Source organism: Homarus americanus, unplaced genomic scaffold, assembly GCF_018991925.1.
Source record: "Homarus americanus isolate GMGI-L3 unplaced genomic scaffold, GMGI_Hamer_2.0 scaffold367, whole genome shotgun sequence".
Classification (NCBI taxonomy): Eukaryota; Metazoa; Arthropoda; class Malacostraca; order Decapoda; family Nephropidae; genus Homarus; species Homarus americanus.
In genome coordinates, this window is record NW_024743709.1 from 982,758 (window position 1) to 1,004,991 (window position 22,234).

A 22,234-nucleotide genomic window follows, 5' to 3' on the forward strand; every position below is an offset into this window, starting at 1 on the left:
AGGTGGTCGTCATTATACTCAGGTGGTCGTCATCATACTCAGGTGGTCGTCATTATACTCAGGTGGTCGTCATTATACTCAGGTGGTCGTCATTATACTCAGGTGGTCGTCATCATACTCAGGTGGTCGTCATTATACTCAGGTGGTCGTCATCATACTCAGGTGGTCGTCATTATACTCAGGTGGTCGTCATTATACTCAGAAAGTTACCAACGTACTCAGGGAAGGTTAACTCTCAAGCTTCCCTTATTACCACATTTAAACTAACAGAAAATATTCCATGTTGGCCATTACTGGAATTCCAATTATTTCTGCTGGACATCAGTCGAGAGGTCACGTAAAATAATGCATGGAAAAATGTACCTCTCTCTTATCTGGTAATTGTGTCATGGTTTTAATTACGGTGGTTTAGGTTTGGTTAGTTTTACGTTTGGTTAGATTTGGTTATGGTTACTTGCCGACGTTAGGTTTGGTTAGGTCACGATAGGTTAGGTTATTTTATGTTATGTTTGGTTTGGATAAATTTAGTTAGGCTAGGTTAGGTTTAATTAGGTTAGGTTAGGTTAGGTTAGGATGGCTTTGGTTACGTTAGAATCCATCCTAAAACATTCTAAATCTCTTATCAGAAAAAAATATATATTTACTTTGACTCCATAATTTCCTTCAGACTCGCCAAGATCAAACACTCGTCCCAGCTTGTAGATCAAAGTGTCACTCCATAAGCTTGCACCAGCTTGATGAAGGCAATACTATTCGGTCTCATAGATTAGCTCCTGGGGGGTGGGGTGGAGGGGAAGGAAGGGGACGTTTGGGGGAGGAGAGGTGTTTTTGGTTCAAGGTTAGGTCAAAGGTCATTGGGGGAAAAACGGGTCACAGGTCAACTCGTCAGGCCTTTGAGTTGTTTGAGTTTACATTTTCAATTAGGATTTCAGTAGCGTTGATCTGAGCACCCAATTCCACCCTGACTTTTTCATCTTCTCTCCTCGTGTGTTTTTTTGTATTCATGAATTTGTAAATGACTTTTTTTTTTTTAGTCCAGGTGAGAAAATTTTGTTGAAACATTTTTTTAAGTTTTAGAATAAGGGAGAAAATAATTGATCATGACTGTATTAATGATGTGTGTGTGTGTGTGTGTGTGTGTGTGTGTGTGTGTGTGTAATATTTTTCCTCATTATTTGTTCATAGTTTTATCATACCTTCACTTACCTGTCAACACAACATATCAATTAACACCTTTTATTTCTTTACGTTACAGGTGAGAATGAATGAAAAGCATCCAATGTTACCCGGAGATCTGAGGAGGTGAGGAGGGTGTTGAGTAGCACCTTGAGTAGTTCCTTGAATCGAGTTTTAGTGTCAGGGTAGAATTTGAGATGCTATGGGAGGTCTGGCTAGTTGACCGTAAGATAGTGTGGCTAGTCGACCGTAATATAGTGTGGCTCGTTAAAGGACATAGTTAATTCTGATAATATAACGTATCTAGTTAAGGTAAGAGTCTCAACACCATATCACCGCCATATTTGACTTTACATTATAATTCTAAAACCAAAAGCAAGAGGACTGCTAATATACCACACTTTATAGAAGACACTTTCACCACACGGGTCTGAAGAGCATCGTGGTTTGGGAATGTTATACAGGACTCTTTTTATCTGGGTGTATGAGAACGCATGTAAATGGCCAACAAGACCCAAGGCACAAAGATGGCAGCACAAATAGCTCTGAGACTGTACCATAAACTTAGATATTGTCTCATGTTTGTAGGGAGAGAGGGAGATGGAAGGGAGAGAGGGAGATGGAAGGGAGGGTAGGGAGGATGGGAGATTAGGCATATTGTCTCACGTTTGTAGGGAGAGAAGGAGAGGTGGAAGGAAGGGAAGGGAGAGAAGGGAGGGAGGGAGGGGGATCTAGGCATATTCAGGGTGCTCCACAAGTTAGTACCGACAAGCGGAATTCACCAAGTGCCATTATTTCATCACATATCTAAATTACATGACATAAACTTACATACAGACACAGTTCTTGCACGTAATATTCTCCGTGTGTTCCTCTCAGTTCCTCTCTGTTGATTTTAATGCTCTCAGGAGGGTAAAAGTGTCCCTCAGTTCATCGAGATATAAGTATAAACTTTTGTGTCACCCTGTATGTGTATTTAGCGTGGTGAGGGCCCAATTAAATGTAGTTTAATAGTTATATGAATGAAAACCCTATTAATGAAGAAGTTATTATTATTATTATTATTATTGACAATACGACCACAGGTATACGAGGCATCGACCACCTGATATTGTATTGCTCTGGTGAATAAGAAAATATTAAGAATAATACTTTTCGTAAGTGTGTGTGTGTGTGTGTGTGTGTGTGTGTGTGTGTGTGTGTGTGTGTGTGTGTGTGTGTGTGACAGATAAGAGAAATTTAACAACTGAGAATTCCGACTCGAATCATCACTATCTGTCATCCTCTCTGGAACGGTGATAGGTAAACTGGGATGGTGATAGGTAGAGCCTGGCATATCGCTGGTAATCTTATCCCCGTTGAAAAGTTGTGAAGGCCGAGGGATAGTTATGGAGTTTGGTGAGGGAGAGTAGGGGGGGGAAGGGGGGCGGAAAGGGAGGGAGGGGGGCGGAAGGAAGGGAGAAGGATGATTTTAAAGAAGGAGGAAGAGTAGAAGAGAAGGGTGGGCTTTAAAAGAGGAGGGAAAAGGGAGAGATTAAGAAAAGGCGGAAGAGGGAGGATGGGTAAAAGAGAGTAGGAGGGAGGGAGGGAGGGAGGATGCAAGAGTAGGAGGGAGGAAGGGAGGGAAGATTTAAGATAAGGGATGGAGGTGGGAAGGGAAGAGGGAGGGAGCCGTCAACAATATCACACACGGGAAGTTGAGGCTGAGTTCTATCGAGATGGGAACACCTCTCTCACAAAAGCCTCCCCGTGCTGAAGACTGCCACGGTGTCGAATAGTTCCCACCTTCTTCTTCTTCTTCTTCTTCTTCTTCTTCTTCTTCTTCTTCTTCGTGTTATTCTTGTTCTTGTTCTTCTCATTCGTGTTCGTCTTCTTTACATACCTACAAATCATAATCATACATCGAGGCCACACACACACACACACACACACACATACATACACACACACACACACACACGTCTGCGTCTAAGAATCTCTTAGGCCATATAGAGTCACTTTATAAGTACGATAACCTTCATATTTCTCCTTGATCTTGACCGTGTGTGTGTGTGTGTGTGTGTGTGTGTGTGTGTGTGTGTGTTGACTCGGCCATCGTCGCCTGCCAATCATCACCACCTACCATGGCCAGTCACCACCCACCGTCACCACCCACCACCGTCACCACCCACCGCCACCACCCACCGCCACCACCCACACTTTCAGAAGTTGCTACATTGTTGAAGAAGAAAAAAAAATGCAAATTAAAAACTTATTTAACTTATTCACTGAAGCCATGACACAAGATGGCGACCAACAGGGCGTAGATATTATTGTGAAACTCTTCTTGTGACCTCTCTGCTGTGTGTGTGACCTCCCTGTGACCTCCCTACTGACGTCACGCCTCACAGTCTGCTATATTAAGTATATGTCACCAGGCTAGTCTCTCTCTGTTGCTGGGCCGTAGGTGGGTGGGTGGGTAGATGGATAGGTGGGTGGGTGGATTGGTTATCACTGTTATTATTATTATTATTATTATTATTATTATTATTATTATTATTATTATTATTATTTTTAGTAGTGTTATAGTTATATTTTTCTTTTATATTTTTCTATATATAAACAGCAGGTTGATATCTGTATGTAAGGTCAGGACAGGTATCTTGGAACCTCTGGTGAAATGAAGGTTTTGGGTGAACTATTCTGCCTGTGAGTCCTAAATTTTGGGACACCCTGTAGATATGAATAAGGCTTATGGGATGGACTCAAGACACCGCCCTGGTATAACCTGAGAGATGGGTGTGGGTGGGTGGGTGGCAGGCAGTAAGTCAGTCATGATACAGTGCCACACCTGCAGACACTAATTGGCACTCCATCCACACCTCTTGTGACCTGTCTCTGGCCTTCCTCCCTCCCTTACTCCTTCCTTCCTTCCTTCCCTCCCTCCCTCCCTCCCTCCCTCCCTCCCTCCTGCACCACTAGAGTCATTCACTTAAGCACAGACGAGCAGCATAAACGTGGCCTACAGAGATAGAGTGGGGCCTGGGGGAGTGGTGAGAGGGAAGGAGGGAGGGTGAGTGGTGAGAGGGAAGGAGGATGTAACAATAGATGGTTGTGAAGGAAGGACAAAAGGGGTATTTGTGAAGGAGAGACTATGTGAGGTAAAATGGATGGGCGTCAGGTAAGGAGGGAGGAGGTGTAAGGCAGGTGTGAGGGAGGAATATGTAAGGTGTGAGGGAGGGGTGGAGGAGGGGAGGAGGGACGTAAGGTAAGGTGTGAGGGAGGGTAGGTACACGGCTGGCTGGAGTCTTGAAAGAGGATGACTGTAGGCTCCTGGGAAACGCCGTCCACGTGTTGCAGTGTTGGATCATCAGCCAACTTATGCGGTGGGTCATGTGGTGGGTGTGTGTGTGTGTGTAGGTCATGGTGGTGGTAGTGTGTGTGTGTGTGTGTGTGTGTGTGTGTGTAATAATAATAATAATAATAATAATTCTGTTTATTGAGAGCTTGGCAGCCAGAAGCTGAAAATATGCAGTTGCTATATCAGAATGGGCATAATTACAAATAATATACAAGTGACATAAGGGACACAAATAAGACATATAGTAACTTAGATGGGGATCAGCTCAAAATACAGTTCATTTCAACATAGTGACAGTGTAGGGAGCAGTGTTTACTGGGAGTGAATACACTGATTTATTACATGTTATTGATAATTTTTACAATGGTTGGGACTGGGCTGTTCTTATAGCGATCAGTTCGTGCACGTATGGGCTGGATGCGGTTGTGGTGTCGAACAGCAATTCTCGGACAGGGGATCTCAGGTGGTAGTAGGGGCCGGTGTCGGGGATGGTGTAGAAGCTTTTTACCAAATTTGCAGATGAGGCCGTGGTGATGGTCAGTGAGAGTCGAAAGGGTCAGTGTGTGTGTGAGTGTGTGTGTGTGTGTGTGTGTGTATGTGTGTGTGTGTGGTGGTCATGTGGTGGGGTGTGTGTGTGTGTGTGTGTGTGTGTGTGTGTGTGTGTGTGTGTGTGTGTGTGTGTGTGTGTGGTGGTCATGGTGGTGTGTGTGTGTGTGTGTGTGTGGTTGGTGGTGGTAGTGTGTGTGTGTGTGTGTGGTGGTGGTGGTGGTGTGTGTGTGTGTGTGTGGGTGGTCATGGTGGTGGTAGTGTGTGTGTGTGTGGTGGCTATGGTGGTAGTATGTTGTGGGTAAGGTGATGTGGTATAGGTGATAGTGGTGGATAGGTGGCAATGGTAAAGCCCCATGTTGGTTATTATTGTGTTTTCATTATATAGCTGGGCTCATCTTAATAATAATAATAATAATAATAATAATAATAATAATAATAATAATAACAATAATAATATAATAATAATAATAACAATAATAATATAATAATAATAATAACAATAATAATAATAATAATAATAATAATAATAATAATAATAATAATAATAATATTTTGAGTATCAATGACGTTATGTGATGTAATTGTCATGTTAATGGGAAGGTAATTGTGACGTAATGGGTTGGGTATTGCCCCGTTACACGTTGGCTGTTATTGGCCTGTTATACGAAGGTCAATGTGTCGATAAGCAGTGGAAAATGTATGTTGTGTTTATATGATGATGATGATGATGATATAGTGTTATGATGAAGACAGTGTTGTGTGGTGGTGATGATGATTTTATTGGATGATGAAGAGAGAGAGAGAGAGAGAGAGAGAGAGAGAGAGAGAGAGAGAGAGAGAGAGAGGAGAAACTGTGTTATTCATACTGCTGTAATATCTCTCTAGTGTTCGTCGTGTTATTGAGGAGTGTTCATTGTGTGTTGTTCACTGTTATTGTTCTCTCCCGCTGTTCGATTTCACTCTTAATGAACGAGTTATTCTGCTTAATTAACTCTCTAACGGTCAAATACACACACACACACACACACACCACACCACCATACCACACACACACACACACACACACACACAGACACACACACACACAATACCACTACTATGACACACACACACACACAATAACACAATAACACACAAACACACAGACACACACACACACACACAGACACACACACACAAGTCCCAGGAGGTTAGTAATCAATACTAGTGAGGACCAGCCACCAGCTACACAGCAGTAGAGGAGGAGGAGGAGGGAAGAGAAGTGGAAGAGGAGGAGGAAGGGAGGTGGAGAGGAAGGAGAAAAGAGGAAGTGGAGGAGGAGGAAGAGGAAATGGAGGAAGAGGAAGTTGAGGAAGAGGAAGTGGAGGAGGAGGAAGAGGAAATGGAGGATGAAGGGGAGGAGGGAGAGGAAGTGGATGAAGAGGGGGGAGGAAGTGAGAGCAAGTGGGAGAGGAGGAAGAGAAAGTAAAGGTGGAGGAAGAAGGAAAGGGAGTGGAGGAGGGGAAGAATAAGACAAAGAGGATCTGGAAGAGGACGTAAAGGGAGAGGAAGACGAGGTGGGAAAGAGAAAGAAGAGGGGAGGAGGTGAAAGAAGGAGGGGAAGGGGGAAGAAAATATAACGAAGAAGGAGGAGAGACAAAACAATAGAAAGGGGAAGAAAGAGGAGAAAAGAAGAGAAAGAAGAAGAAGAGGAGGAGGAGGAGAGACGGTAGAAGGAAGTATTATTGTAAAAAAGATGGGAGAGAGAGAGAGAGAGAGAGGGGGAGGGGGGAGGTGAGGAAAGGTGGAGAAAGACCGTAAAGTTGTACGTTGTTTTAGGAAGGTAAACCATCACTCACAGCAGGAAGTAGGAGACCGGAAGTAGGAGGAGACCAGGAAGTAGGAGGAGACCAGGAAGTAGGAGGAGACCGGGAAGTAGTGTGTGTGTGTTATCGCAACTATAGATAACTGTTACAATACCTGGTTACAGCTACAGCCCGTTAAGTTACGTTAGCTTAGTGAGTTACGATACAGTGCTATAGTTATTTATGTATTTTCTTTAATTTCTGTATTTCATTCCCTTTATAAGTTGAGCTTTAGACATATTTAGGTACAGGGGGTTACAGAACAGCCTCTGTATTTCAGTTCACATATATAGTTTCATACATTTCAGAATCATGAGTTACAGTACAATTCCTGCAAGTCGTGTTCCTCTGTAAGTGAAGGGAAAGGCTGAAACACACACACACACACACACACACACACACACACACGCACACACACACACACACACACACACACACACACTGTTGAGAAGATGGAGGGAAGTGTGGCGAGAGGGGAAGGAAGGGTCGGTGAGTAATGAATGTCAGGTCTAGGAGGACGGAAGGGAAGAAGAGAGAGAGAGAGAGAGATAGAGAGATAGACAGAAGATGTGGAGAGAAGATTATGTGTGAAGGGAGACACAGAGAAGATGGAGAGGGAAGTGTGTAAAGAGGGTGTAGCAAGGGTGAGAGTGTAACCACTACCACCACCACTACTACCCCTGCCACCACAACCACTACCACTACCACCACCACCACCACTACCACTACCACTACCACAACCACTACCACCACCACCACAACCACTACCACCAAACCTACTCCCACTACCACCACCACCACCACCACCACTCATTACCCCCTGCCACCTCACCACCACTACCACCACACCAACACCACCACAACCTTTCTACTATAACTGATGACTAATTTCTACCACTACTACAACTACCACCACCAAATTAATGATAGGAGTCAGCCAGGGAGTGACTAGTATTATGGTCTGTTACTGGTGCAGGGAGAGGGACGTGAGCTGGCTGACTGGGTGGCATTGTGGAAGGGTCGGTGGGAGGCCACTGAGGTCGACACCCAGGAAATTGGTCGAGGACGGGAGGAAGTGACGGAGGAGTGGAGAGGAGGAAGTGACGGGAGCAGGGAAGCAAGACAACATAAACATACAGTTGTGGCTTTCGTCTGGCCAACACACACACACACACACACACACACACACACACACACACACACACACACACACACACACACACACACACACACACTTACTCAACATCTAACCCCTCTAAAAGAATAGACATCCTCCTCTCTCTCTCACATAAACATAACTCCCTCGTGTTCTCTCCCTCAGCTGGTCTCTGTTCACAATCTCAGACACGTATAGAGGGAGGAACAATCACTGATTTAACTGTATTGGCGTCAGTGAATATAAAGGAATTCCGAGGAGCTGACGTGATTGTAGCCTTCAGATGTAAGAATGTACCTTAATGGTTAGGTTAGGTTTGGTTTGGTTAGGTTAGGTTGGCGTTAGGTTGGGTTTGGTTAGGTTAGGTTTGGTTAGGTTAGGTTGGCGTTAGGTTAGAGTTAGGGAGTTTCAGCATCAATCATTCGTACTACTGGAGGCTGACGTCTGATATAGTCACTCACAATGCTGACGCTCGTATCGTCAGCACCTCCTGTCTCACGTCAGTAGGCCAAGAATCAGCAGTTTTTACCCCGAACACCATGTGGAAAATTTACATGAGGGGGAGAGTGGGGAGACAAGGGGTGGGGGGGAGGAGAAGGGAGGTGGGGGATGGAATTGAGTTGTAAAGAAGAGAAAGGGAGTGGAAGGTAGTGGGGAGATGAGGGAGTGTTGGGGAGAAGGAAGGAGTGGTGGGGAGGAAGGGGGGTGTTGGGGAGACGATGGCATGTTGGGGAGCTGTGGGGAGAGAAGATATATTGGAGAGGCGAGGAAAGTTAATACACATCGTCAGTAGAATGAATTCATCAACAGACTCAGTCCTGCAGAAGGTGTTGTTGCAGGCATCACCGTAGAGGCAGTGACCCAGGGACTCTATGTGAGGTGTTGATGGTCTCCCTCTCTCCCTTCCTCTCTCCCTTCTCCCTTCCTCCCTCCACCTCACTAACTGATGCATCCTTCATTCTCTTAGTACATAGATATCTTTTAATAAGGTGTGTGTGTGTGTGTGTGTGTGTGTGTGTGTGTGTGTGTGTGTGTGTGTGTGTGTGTGTGTGTGTGTGTGTGTGTGCCATTAAGACCTACAACACACCTGGCTGCCCCTCCTTCATACCTCCCCCCCCCCCACCACCACCTGTAGTAATCACGGGATATACAAGGAATCAATTTCCCCGCCAGCCTTACACTACCTGGGGATCAGAGGCCTGTGGCGGGGAGATTTGGTGTGTATTCTCCCTAGTTATGGGGGGGGACCAGGCCGTGTGATCTTATCTATCCTAACGACCCTGTATGTATCTATTCATCTATCTTTCCATCCATTTATCTATTCATTCATCTATCTATCGTATTCCCATCCTGTAGTGAACCATTGTCATAGTTTTGTCTTGGTAATTAAAGAGTTTCTCCTGAAAATTCCTCAAGTTCTGACGTCCTCAAGTTATAGTGTGTGTGTGTGTGTGTGTGTGTGTGTGTGTGTGTGTGTGTGTGTGTGTGTATATAACACAAACATACACCTACCCAGTATGCTGTATAGAACAGAAAACACACGAAAATTCTGTACTGCACTGCGAAGTTAATTACAATATAAAAATACAGACAAATTTAATATAGGGCGCCGTCAATAGATACACATTCGATTACGGTGGAAATAACACGAGCGTAGGAATATGTAGCTGGGGAAATACTGAACTAAATATTTATGGTAATTTGATTATTGAGGGGAAAAAATAGTATACATTGCAATAACCAGTGTATGTAAATAACCCAGAGTAATGGTTGGTTACATGTTGGTGATTTATTATACAGTGGTTATGTTGGTTGATGTATAAGAAGATAAGTGACTTAATTAAGGTATTTTAGAGATTTTCACCTGTGATGTTTGTTCCGGTAGAGGTATGTTGTTCTACACACACACACACACACACACACACACACACACACACACACACACACACACTTCCTTCAGCCTTCATAGGGTAAGGACGTGTGTAGTCGGCGCTGCCCGCTGACGCGGCCATAGTCTCTTGACCATGGAGACAGCTGCCAGCCTGGTTTGTCGGGCCCTCCCTTTCCCCATCTCCTCCTCCCCACCTGGATTTATCAACATCCTCCCACCAACAGTACAGTACAAACATTGACGATCAACCCAAAACTGATATACAAAAGTGACAATTTCAACTCGAAAGAAAGAAACAACTGTTAGAGCGACAATCAGTACTAGCGGCCAATGTTGACCTGACACACGCAGTACCCTCCGTACACTCACCACCACCAACACTATGAGAAGCCAAGAAACACTCCAAACTACACCAGGAGAGAAATGAGGATTCCCTACTCCACCCAGGTGAGGAACTATGAATTCCTAACTACATCACATGAGGAACAAGAACCATCTCCAACACCCTGTGTGAGCTGGAGGATCTGCAGCTGTAGTGAGGTAGCGGCTTAGCAGCCAGGTACAACGGCCATCAAGACAGTGGGAAGGACTTTGTTGGCGCCGACATCAGGTCACAAGAATGTCTACAGACCAGCTCCCACAGTACCAGCTCCCACAGTACCAGCTCCCACAGTACCAGCTCCCACAGAACCATATCTACACTTAATCTATATGTTGACTCTATGTTTCTTATGTTTCTGTATTGAAAACTTTTGTCAATCAAGTGACCCACTCCCCGATTCCACCATATGTATCTTATCATCTCTGTTCATTGTATAGTTTCAGCCTTTGGGCTGCCATGTTATCTTAATAAACCGTTAATTATTATTATTATTATTATTACACGCACCATCCCCTCTCTCTCTCTCTCTCTCGTATGGTCGTGTATGTATGGTGGAGAACACAGTGCAGGTGCTCAGTGTACAGTCGGGTGCTCAGTGTACAGTCGAGTGCTCAGTGTACAAGTCGGGTGCTCAGTGTACAGTCGGGTGCTCATGACTGGTGTAGTAGCGGCCGAGCCTCCACGCTCACGTTCTCTTGACGGCGGGAACGTGAGCGGGCACAGGACTAACGAGGTCGTTCAGCCTTAACGAGGGAACAAAGGTATAACGAGATAGGCCGGATACTTGGAGGGCAAGAAAGTTTTTAACCCATTTGTGTTGTTGTTCACAGTAGGTCCAGGCATGATGGTGGTGGTGGTGGTGGTGGTAGTGGTGGTAGTGGTGGTGATGGTAGTTGTGGTGGTAGTGGTGGTGATGGTAGTGGTGGTAAAGGTGAAGTTTGTGGTGGTGATGGTAGTAGTTGTGGTAGTGGTAGTTGTGGCGGTAGTGGTGGTAAAGGTGAAGTTTGTGGTGGTGATGGTAGTAGTTGTGGTGGTGGTAGTTGTGGCGGTAGTGGTGGTAAAGGTGAAGTTTGTGGTGGTGATGGTAGTAGTTGTGGTAGTGGTAGTTGTGGCGGTAGTGGTGGTGGTGGTAGTGGTGGTAAAAGTGAAGGTTGTGGTGGTGATGGTAGTAGTTGTGGTGGTGGTAGTGGTGGACAGTGACGTGAGTTGAGTACTGACGGTTACCCCTCAAGTTACTCTCCAGGTGCTATTATTAGTAACACTATTTAATATAAGCTAGTAGTTCCTCATTTATTAATCTAACTTATATCAATAATTTATATACTTCCACCTGCTATATTTCGTCTCCCGTGGTCATAAATATCGTAGTTTTATGAAAGATTTCGTAATATTTTTCACTGAAACAGACAAAATCAACATAGACTTTTAAACACGATTACGTAAACTATATCACCAACAGTTAACGTAATGAATGATTTATTTTTTCACGGTTTTATCTCAGAAAAAATCTTCCAATAAACAATAAATGAAAACAAATGGGGTTGAATTTACCGATATGGCAGCGAGTCTCACCAGCCAATGAAAATATTAGAAATAAAAGAGCCAATGAAAGAGAAATAGAACAGTTATATAATATTGGGAGGGTTGTTGTAGTTGTTGTAGTAGTACTAGTAGTAATATAGTAGTAGTAGTAGTAGTAGTAATATAGTAGTAGTAGTAGTAGTAGTAGTAGTAGCTCAGCTCTCGATGCTGCACACAGGAGGAACGAGAACGACAACAAGGGCATATGGGGAGAGATTTCAGAACGTTGATCAAGGCAGCTTCACTCCTCTAGTGTTCACAACCTCTGGTGGGATGGGACCAAGTGCAAGATGCTTCTACGCCAGACTCGCGGAGATGATCTCCGAACAGAAGCAGCAGCCCAGAAGTTATGTTACAGCCTGGATGAAATGTCGACTGTCTTTCTCTCTCCTTCGGTCGGCTTTACTCCGCCTCAGGGGAACGAGAGCTTCTGCCCCAATGCCGACAACTGCTGCAGATATTGACTATGAGGCTACAGTCACTGAATGCCGCATAGATCTGCGGCTCAACTAATTCAACACAGATAGGATAGCTACTTATGTATTAGGATATTTAATATTTAGGTAATAAAATGGCGGCGAAGGTGTGGTTATTGGGGGAGGCTGGAGGCCTTTGAAAAAAATAAAACCAGTAGTATTAAATAGTAGTAGCAGTAATAGTAGTAGTAGTAGTAACAGTAGTATTACATAGTAGTAGTAATAATATTAGTAGTAGTTGAAGGCACTCGAGGGTCATACACCACATTATGTAAAGCTAAGGAGGAATTCTGTTTGAGTTTAGCTTAAAAGTTTTCTATATCGAGGAAGGAAAAAAATAAGTTTAGGGTAATATTTTACTTCGTGTGGGCCAAGTTGTTATTGACCTTCAGATTCACGGTAAAGGATGTAATACTCCCGTGCTATTGTGTTTATTAACCCGAGGAAGAGGAAGAGAGGAGAGGAGGGGGAGGAGGAAGAGAGGAGAGGAGGGGGAGGACGAAGAGAGGGAGGTTAGTGGCGGTGGGGAAGATGAAGAAGGAGGAGGGGGAGGAGAAGAAGCCTTTGAAATTTAGGCTCTGGAATACTGTACAGATGAAGGAAATTAATTATGGTGGTCACATCAAGTTGACTCTCTCTCTCTCTCTCTCTCTCTCTCTCTCTGTGTGAGTGATTTAGGTGGATCTTCACTGCGGATTCTGGTGCGCTAACTCCACTTTGTGTTGCATCACCTCATTTACAATGCTAAGGAGGAGGACGCACACACACACACACACACACACACACACACACACACACACACACACACGCACGCAGAAAAGGGCCTGCAGAATCATGCTCGGCGCAGAATACTCGTCTACACCAACGCTCTCTCCACCCTGGAAATGCCATCCCTCAGTGACCTCCACCACCAAGCACTGGAAAGGTTTGGCAGTGGACTACTGCACCACCCTCGTCATCGCCACCTCCTGCCACCTGCAGTCCCCCACCCACCTCGCGCAGTCCGCCACTACAACAAAATACAGCCCATAAGAGCCCGCACTGATAGATATAAGAACAGCACCATCCCATCTATTGTTAAAATAATAAACAACTCCTGATTTATGTACTGTATAGCCCTGTAAATGTATTTAGCGCATATTATATCATTATGTCTAAATAAAATGTAAGTCTGTATATTTTCAGCCACCGGCTGCAACTCTATTAATAAACCGTTTATTATTATTATTATTATTATTATTATTATTATTATTATTATTATTATTATTATTATTACACACACACACACACACACACACTTTTCTACCCTTTACCCTCCTGGCAGACACCTTAATCATTACTTCCTCATTAATTGCACCAGTGAGGTCAATACACGCCTCTCCTGATTATCTAACTGATCATCCAACTGAAAGAGATTATATTCCCTGTTCCCCCCAGCCACTGTCACACCCCGTGATTATGTTAAGTGAAGTGTGTGTGTGTGTGTGTGTGTGTGTGTGTGTGTGTTAACTTATAGCACAAATAGTAATATCCAATATGGCGTTCGAATTGTACTCAGACTCTAATTTGATGCGATAGCTTAGTTTAGGTTAGGTTCAGATTAAGTATGGTCAGGTTAGGGTTAAAATAAGTTAAGTTAGTATTAGATTAAGTTAGGTTCAATTTGGGTTAAAGTTAGGGTTAAATTAAGTTAGAATGAGATTAGGTTAATATTAATTTGGCGTTGATCAGTTTGTTTACATTTAACTATAGCGGCGCTAATCACCGTTTTGAATTATCATTAAACATGCTAATCCATTCCCTTGTAGCCAGTGATAATCCCGTTCGTCAATATATGTAAAGTCACTAAACTCGCTAATCACTTTGTTGACAGGTAGTGATAATCGCCCCCCCCCCCAATCATAACGTCCATGAATATTTACAATCAGTGAGAGTAGACGGGTCATTTCTAATCATCTTCACACGTATTAATCATATCGTTACCAATCGTCTCCAAACGCTCAGACCAAATCATCTATTAATCTCACAGCTAATCCTGGTAGGAGGTGCGTGAGGGAGACCGGTAGAAGGAGAGATCGCTAGAGAGAGAGAGAGAGGTGGGGGGGGGAGAAGAGGTAGTAATTATGTGAATCACCTGGGCAAACCTCACCTGTTGATTGTGCGGCAGTTTTCGTCCGCCCTCCCGCCCGCCCACCCACCCACCTGCCCTCAGCCTTTTTCCTTCCACGCTCCATTCCCTTCTTCAACGCTCCATTCCTTCCTTCCACGCTCCATTCTTTCCTTCCACGCTCCATTATTTCCTTCCCCGCTCCATTCCTCTCTCCCACGCCTGTTTTTCTCCTCCCACTTCCCTTTTCTTCCTCCCACCCTCGCCCTTCCTCCCCTCACTCTCACTCAGGTGGGAGGAGAAAAGTAATTAGTGTAATCAGACCCTTAAGCAGGTGAGCGACAGGTGTTAATATGGTCACTAATGATGTTTATTTTTGTTGGGCAACAGTGACTAAAAGGAGAGAGAGAGAGAGAGAGAGAGAGAGAGAGAGGTGATTTAACTAACAGGTCAATATTATTATGATATCCAAGTGATCTTTGTGTGTGTGTGTGTGTGTGTGTGTGTGTGTGTGTGTGTGTGTGTGTGTGTGTGTGTGTGTGTGTGTGTGTGTGTGTGTGTGTGTGTGTGTGTGTGTGTGTTTATTAGAGCCTGGTCGAAGGTTCGTCTTGCCACATGTCCCCTTTAAACTCGCCTCTACTTATCTCTCGTCCAAACACATTGACGCACACAGCTCCGCCCCCTTCCGTCCCTCGTTAGGTGTCACTGGGGGCATTACACACCTGTCCCCTATCCTATAACACCTGGTATAACATATTAACTCATGAGTATTCCCTGGGATGGGGATATAATAGTTGTTGGATAGTGGATAGGTTGGCTAGTTATGTGGGTGAATGTGATGGTGTAGCGTCATGCTGGTCTGTGTGTGTGTGTGTGTGTGTGTGTGTGTCTGTGTGTGTGTGTGTGTGTGTGTGTGTGTGTCTGTGTGGTAGGTAGGTGCGTGAGACTCACCTGAGGCGGCCCATGACGTTATAATGTGTTTAATCTATATAATGCAACCTGTTACATGGAAAAACATACAGAATATATATATTTATTTTTTTAACTCAACCTTCCATAATATCTAGAGTTTGTCACATACGGAGGCCAGAGTTTGTGATTCGTGTTTGTTTTGTTTTTTAGCCAGAATTAAACGCCCCAGACAAACATATTCGTACAATATATAACTGGAGGTTGGAGTAACACAGGTACAGACAACTCCAGGTATATGTGTCTTAGGTAGGTGGAGTGTGTGTGTGTGTTGTCTGAGAGGACCCGACACAGGTGGTGGTGAGTGGCACTTGGGAATCATAATATGTTTCGCTATTGATAAACTGCTAGTGTCCTCCCGCCATAGTTTGTCATGACTTATATACAACACTGTCATGAGGTGAAGGCCCCTGATGACATGAGCTGTTCACAGGTTGAGGAGTGGATAGGAGTTGTCATGAGTTGTGACTCACATACAGCTGTCCCCATGCCATGATTCACAGCATACCCACTCCACAAACACCACACACCCACACACACTCACATACCCACACACTCACACACCCACACACTCACACACTCACACATCACACACTTATAGACCCTACAGACCACACATTCACACACCCACATACACACACATACCCACACACTACACACCCACACACTCACACACCCACACACTCACACACCTAACAGCGGATTACATACCGTCTCGCTCCCCTGCTCCTTTAAACTGGACTCTGAACGATTGTGACCCAGAAAATGGTGCCCCCCCCCTCCGTCCACTACCCCCTCACCCGCGGCCATCACCAAGTTTGCCACTTAATTAGTTCTTAGTGAGAGTAACGACCGAAACTTGGGAGGGAAAAAAATGCCGTTTTTAATTCACTTATTTCCTCCATTTAGACGACCGGCAGTCATAAATGGTACTTGGAGTTTTGTTGTCGTGTTTATTTTCTTTTATACATTGATTAACAGGTAAGTTAAAGAGACACCTGACGAACGCCTCTGATGACCTAACCTTACCTCTCTCTCTCTCTCTCCTCCACAGGTGTACAGAAGTTTGTTCCAGCCCCTGAAGGTGTCGCGCCACCAGTTCAAGCGAGTTATCAACTGCATGAAGCTCATCCGCTACGTCAAGTTCCAGGAGATTTACGCCCAGGAGAAGATCACCAGAGTTGACTCTCTCTCTCTCGTGCTCTCTGGCAGGTGAGTGTTGCGGGGGGGGGAAGGATAAGGGAGGGGAGGGTAGAGAGAGGGATGAGGAGGGCAGGGAGGAGGTAAGAGCAGGACTGAGGGCCAAGGAGGAGGTAAGGGCAGGAGTTAGGGCCAAGGAGGAGGTACATGTCTTATCCATAGACAGAAGACACACTTTAATTTACGTCTGTTTGAGAATTCCGGCTCAGGTCTTGAAGTGGACGACCCTGAAGAAGAGAGAGACAGTGTTAGTGGGTAGTTCCCGGTGTTCTTGTGGGGGCGTGAGGGGCGGAGGGTGGCGGCGTGTCCACTCCTGTGTCAACTCATGGAGGAGAGGGGCGTATTAGATCAAGAGGAGAAGCTGGTAGGTGGGTCGTCGTTCGTGTTAATCTCAGGTATTCGACACCTTGACTCCTACACCTGTACCTGTTGTCTCTTGTCTGTTATATATGGTTTACAGTCTTTGTTCCTTCAGGGATTACCGCGCGAGTGAACTGTTTGATGCCTAGAGTTCATCATTTCATATAATAATAATAATAATAATAATAATAATAATAATAATAATAATAATGGTGATGATGATATAATAATGAAAATAATAAAATGACGATAATAAAGTTTGGAGTGTGGGAAGAATGCGGGGAGGCGGGCTATAATTCGGCAAGGTGTCCTATTACACTTAATGGAGACTAATTGGCTCCAGGTGTGAGTTATGTGCGGGGGGAAAATAGACAATGACGGAACACCACCAGTATGTAACGAGGAAATATTTCTCTCTGGTAGTAGTAGTAGTAGTAGTAGTAGTATTAGTGGTGGTAGTAGTAGTATTAGTGGTGGTAGTGGTAGTAGTGGTAGTTGTAGTAGTAGTAGTGAGGTGGCCAGGAGGAATATAAGGTGTGTTCCTCCAAGTATGAGAGTGAGGTCATGGGTCTATAATGGCCAAAGATTCTGCTCTCAGTCTACTTGTGTGTGTGTGTGTGTGTGTGTGTGTGTGTGTGTGTGTGTGTGTGTGTGTGTGTGTGTGTGTGTGTGTGTGTGTGTGTGTGTGTGTGTGTGTGTGTGTGTGTGTGTGTGTGTGTGTGTGTGTGTGCGTGTGTGTGTGTGTGTGTAGATACGTTACCACATCTCTATTAACGAGAATGAACAAACACAGGAACCTTCGTCAGTGTGAGGCGTGCTGGGTATAAACTCTACGGTCACCTCCCACCACGTTTCACTTACTCTGCCATCTCCACCACCACTCTCCTGTTATCACGCTCTTCCTTCATTTCTTTATTTATTCTTTGTCTTTAGCGATAATTTCCCCTTTACAGTCACTCTCTGTTGGTATTAGTCTGACGAAAACATTAAGTAGAGGTTTTTGTTTACATTTAGGCAGCCTAATTACCGCCAGTTCTGATTTGACTGATGGAATATTTTCACACGATTGACGTTTTATTTTGTATTTTCAACTGAAGCTTAACACACCTGATGGCTAGTTCTTGATCTTTCTTCTCGGTTTATTATTTAATGTGAGAAATATATAAACTTATTTTTTTTTATTGAAAGGAGTCATCTCATAAAATTAATTTGGATCACGTGAAGTTTACCTCTCCCCTTCCAGGTTAGGTTAGGTTAGATTAGATTAAGTTAGGTTAGGTTAGGTTAGCATGAGGTTAGGTTAGCATGAGGTTAGATTAGGATAGATTAATTTTGGTTAAGTTAAGTTAGCATTAAGGTTCCTATATACCAGTTACATTATACAGTTAAGAGTGACTGTAAACTGTATAACTGATGGTGTATATAAACTATCCGAGGGGTTGTGTTCGGTTCTGCCCCACCCAACATGGAGGGTGGGTGTGGCTGGGGCGGAGGTGGGTGTGGCTGGGGGGTGGTGGGTGGCTGGGGTGGAGGTAGGGTGGCTGGGGGTGGGTGGCTGGGGTGGAGGTAGGTGTGGCTGGGGGTGGGGGGGTGTGGCTGGGGCGGGGGACCGTGGCTTAACACTAAAACATGAGGAAAATGAGTGATAAGAGTTGATGAATAATACATAGATAAAGATGGATGATAAATAAATAAAATAAATAATAAATGAATAAATAAATAAATGGATTGATAAAGATAAATAATAAAAACTAATTAATATGAATAAATAAAAACTAAATAAAGAAAATTAATATAAGTGTCAAGATTAGAATACGTGTTTTATTAATTAGCTAAGAAAGAACAAAAAATATTCCCATACTTTGAGTTTAGAAAAAATTATATTATATTTATTTGATATTTTTTTACAGATATATAAAACCACTGAATTGTAAATATACACTGTATGTAAATATGTTTGGGTTTACAGTTGATTGTTTTTGAATTTACATATACATTTGAAAATACTGATGTGTGTGTGTGTGTGTGTGTGTGTGTGTGTGTGTTTTAGTTAACGAGAGAAAAAAATCGACTTTGGGCAACAGAAAACTGGATTTTAGACCATTTTACCCCCAGACGTCGTCAGTATAGTAGGAGGAATGACCTGGTTCATTCTTTACAGGGAATTAGGTCAAAGGTCAAGGTAGATACATCGTCATGGTGGTTGATTAGCTTCTTAAGGGTGAAGAAGGTCAGCTTTTTTCACGTGTGTGTGTGTGTGTGTGTGTGTGTGTGTGTGTAACAAGAAGACAACGTGTAAGTGACAAGAAGCAGTATCTATCTATCTATCTATCTATCTATCTATCTATCTATCTATCTATCTATCTATCTCAGTGTGATGTGTACATAGATCCTTCACCAGTTACGAGTTATTTCAACCTGATTGACTGACTGACTGACCGACTGATTGACTGACTGACTGACTGACTGACCGACCCCGTGATATTCTGATGCTCTCGCCAGATTATACTATAGTCAGATTTAAATCCCTGTGCATGATGGCTTTCCGCGGCTTGTCCAGTGTCATGGTTGTATTGTTAAATCATGTTATTAATAAAGGTGAATGGAAACGGCCTAAACTATCACCATTTATTGAAGACCATTATTAGGGGATTTTAATGTATTCGTTGTTGGTTTCGAATCGATGTTTCAGTATGATTGAAGCCGAACCACTCCAAGCCGAACCACTGCGAGTCGATGTTTCAGTGCGAGTGAAGCCGAACCACTCTTGAGTCGTAAACATTGATTCGTCACGTTCATCGATCGTATGAAAGCTGTCGTTGTTGGCGGGAGGCAGCAGCTAATAGGGGAGAAGAGGGGAGCTGGGTGGGGAGGGGAGTGAAGGAAAGGGGTGGATGGGGAGGGAAGGGGTGGATGGGAGATGGAGGGGGTGGATGGGGAGTTGAGGGGTGGGTAAGGAGGGTAGGGGGTGGGTAAGGAGGGGAGGGGAGGAGAAGGGGAGGGAGGCCAAGGGGAGGGAGGAGAAGAGGGAGGCCATCAGTACCTGTGGAGGTTGGGGAGGAAACAGCTTTCAGAGGTACAGTAATTGAGGTATCTGGAGGTTATAAGTAGTTGTAAGTGTGAGGGGTTGTTAAGTGTCAGGGGGTGTTAAGTGACAGTATAGGTGTGTGTTAAGTGTCAGGGGGTGTTAAGTGACAGTACAAGTGTGTGTTAAGTGTCAGGGGGTGTTAAGTGATAGTACAAGTGTGTGTTAAGTGTCAAGGAGTGTTAAGTGACAGTACAAGTGTGTGTTAAGTGTCAGGGGGTGTTAAGTGATAGTACAAGTGTGTGTTAAGTGGTAGTATTAATAAGTGTTACGTGTATTAGTGAGTGTTGAGTGTATGTGTCCAGTATTGACCCGGTGGAGCTGTGTTATATAAGGTATAAGGTATTGGCCCGGTGGAGCTGTGTTATATAAGGTATAAGGTATTGACCCGGTGGAGCTGTGTTATATAAGGTATAAGGTATTGACCCGGTGGAGCTGTGTTATATAAGGTATAAGGTATTGGCCCGGTGGAGCTGTGTTATATAAGGTATAAGGTATTGACCCGGTGGAGCTGTGTTATATAAGGTATAAGGTATTGACCCGGTGGAGCTGTGTTATATAAGGTATAAGGTGGTAGCGTGCTCCTCCACCGTTTCCAATCTCATATTTTGCCCGTAATCATTTTCATTTAGCGTGGGCCAGCGATGAAGGGAGTCGACAACAACATGGTGGTTGTCGAGTAAGGCCAGTGATGGTGGTAGTCGACAACAACATGGTGGTTGTCGAGTAAGGCCAGTGATGGTGGTAGTCGACAACAACATGGTGGTTGTCGACTAAGGCCAGTGATGGTGGTAGTCGACAACAACATGGTGGTTGTCGACTAAGGCCAGTAATGGTGGTAGTCGACAACAACATGGTGGTAGTCGACTAAGGCCAGTGATGGTGGTAGTCGACAACAACATGGTGGTAGTCGACTAAGGCCAGTGATGGTGGTAGTCGACAACAACATGGTGGTAGTCGACTAAGGCCAGTGATGGTGGTAGTCGACAACAACATAGTGTTATGCTGGAGATAGTCTTTTGGCATTCTCACTTCATCGCTCTTGACTCTCCTCCTCTTCCTCATTCTCACTTCACCGCCCCTGTCTCTCCTCCTCCTCCTCCTCTTTCTCCTCCTCCTCCTCCTCCTCCTCCTCCTCTTCCTCGCCGTGTCTAGCTCTAAGGGAAGAATGATCACCACCCAAGCCACGTTTGTCATTCTCCCACGTCGAGATTACTTCACCTTCCCGAGTACGACCTTGCAGTCATCTCCCCGTGTGTGGGACGTTAGTTATCTGGGTGTGGGGAGAGGCTATTTTTGTTCACTTTATGGATATGTTAACTTAACCTAACCTAACCTAACCAAGCCTAACCTAACCTAACCTAACCTAACCTAACCTCACCTAACCTAACCTAACCTAACCTCACCTAACCTAACCTAACCTAACCTAACCTAACCTAACCTCATTAGTACCTGGAGAAAGGTGTGGCCAGTAAGTGGTAGTGTGGAAGGTTAAATTATATACAGCTATACTCTTTGAGGTGTGTGGAATGCGGAAACGTGGCCAATTCCTGGGATGCCGGGAAAGTTTAGCTGTGGCCACTTTGTTGTCTGGAAAGTTTAGCTGTGGCCACTTTGCTGTCTGGAAAGTTTAACTGTGGCCACTTTGTTGTCTGGAAAGTTTAGCTGTGGCCACTTTGTTGTCTGAAAAGTTTAGCTGTGGCCACTTTGTTGTCTGGAAAGTTTAGCTGTGGCCACTTTGTTGTCTGGAAAGTTTAGCTGTGGCCACTTTGTTGTCTGAAAAGTTTAGCTGTGGCCACTTTGTTGTCTGGAAAGTTTAGCTGTGGCCACTTTGTTGTCTGGAAAGTTTAGCTGTGGCCATTTTTTAAAGGTTTATTGTGGTTGACTCGTGGAGGCTGGGACAAAGTTACTGTGTGTGTGTGAGTGTGTGTGTGTGTATGTGTGTGTGTGTGTGTGTGCCTGCTTCTATATGTGTGTGTATATATTTCTTTGTGTGTATGTATGTATGTATGTGTCCGTGTGTGTGTGTTGATGTAGGTTTCGAAAAGGTCGAAGGCTTCAGTCACCTTAGAGTGTATAAGAGAGGATTAGTAACACGTGTAAGGTGTAGGGCAGGTG

General features: G+C 44.3%; 1 protein-coding gene across 1 annotated transcript in view; it reads left to right on the top strand.

Moving 5' to 3' along the window:
* The first annotated feature begins 1,280 nt into the window (after window positions 1–1,280).
* Window positions 1,281–22,234, top strand: part of LOC121877414 (blood vessel epicardial substance-like) — a 49,123-nt gene continuing 28,169 nt past the window's right edge. Inside the window, exons 1-2 of the mRNA XM_042383171.1 lie at window positions 1,281–1,302; window positions 16,526–16,683. Of these exons, the coding sequence (XP_042239105.1) occupies window positions 16,592–16,683 (92 nt within the window). The 5' untranslated portion in view covers window positions 1,281–1,302; window positions 16,526–16,591. The remainder of the gene's footprint in view (window positions 1,303–16,525; window positions 16,684–22,234) is intronic.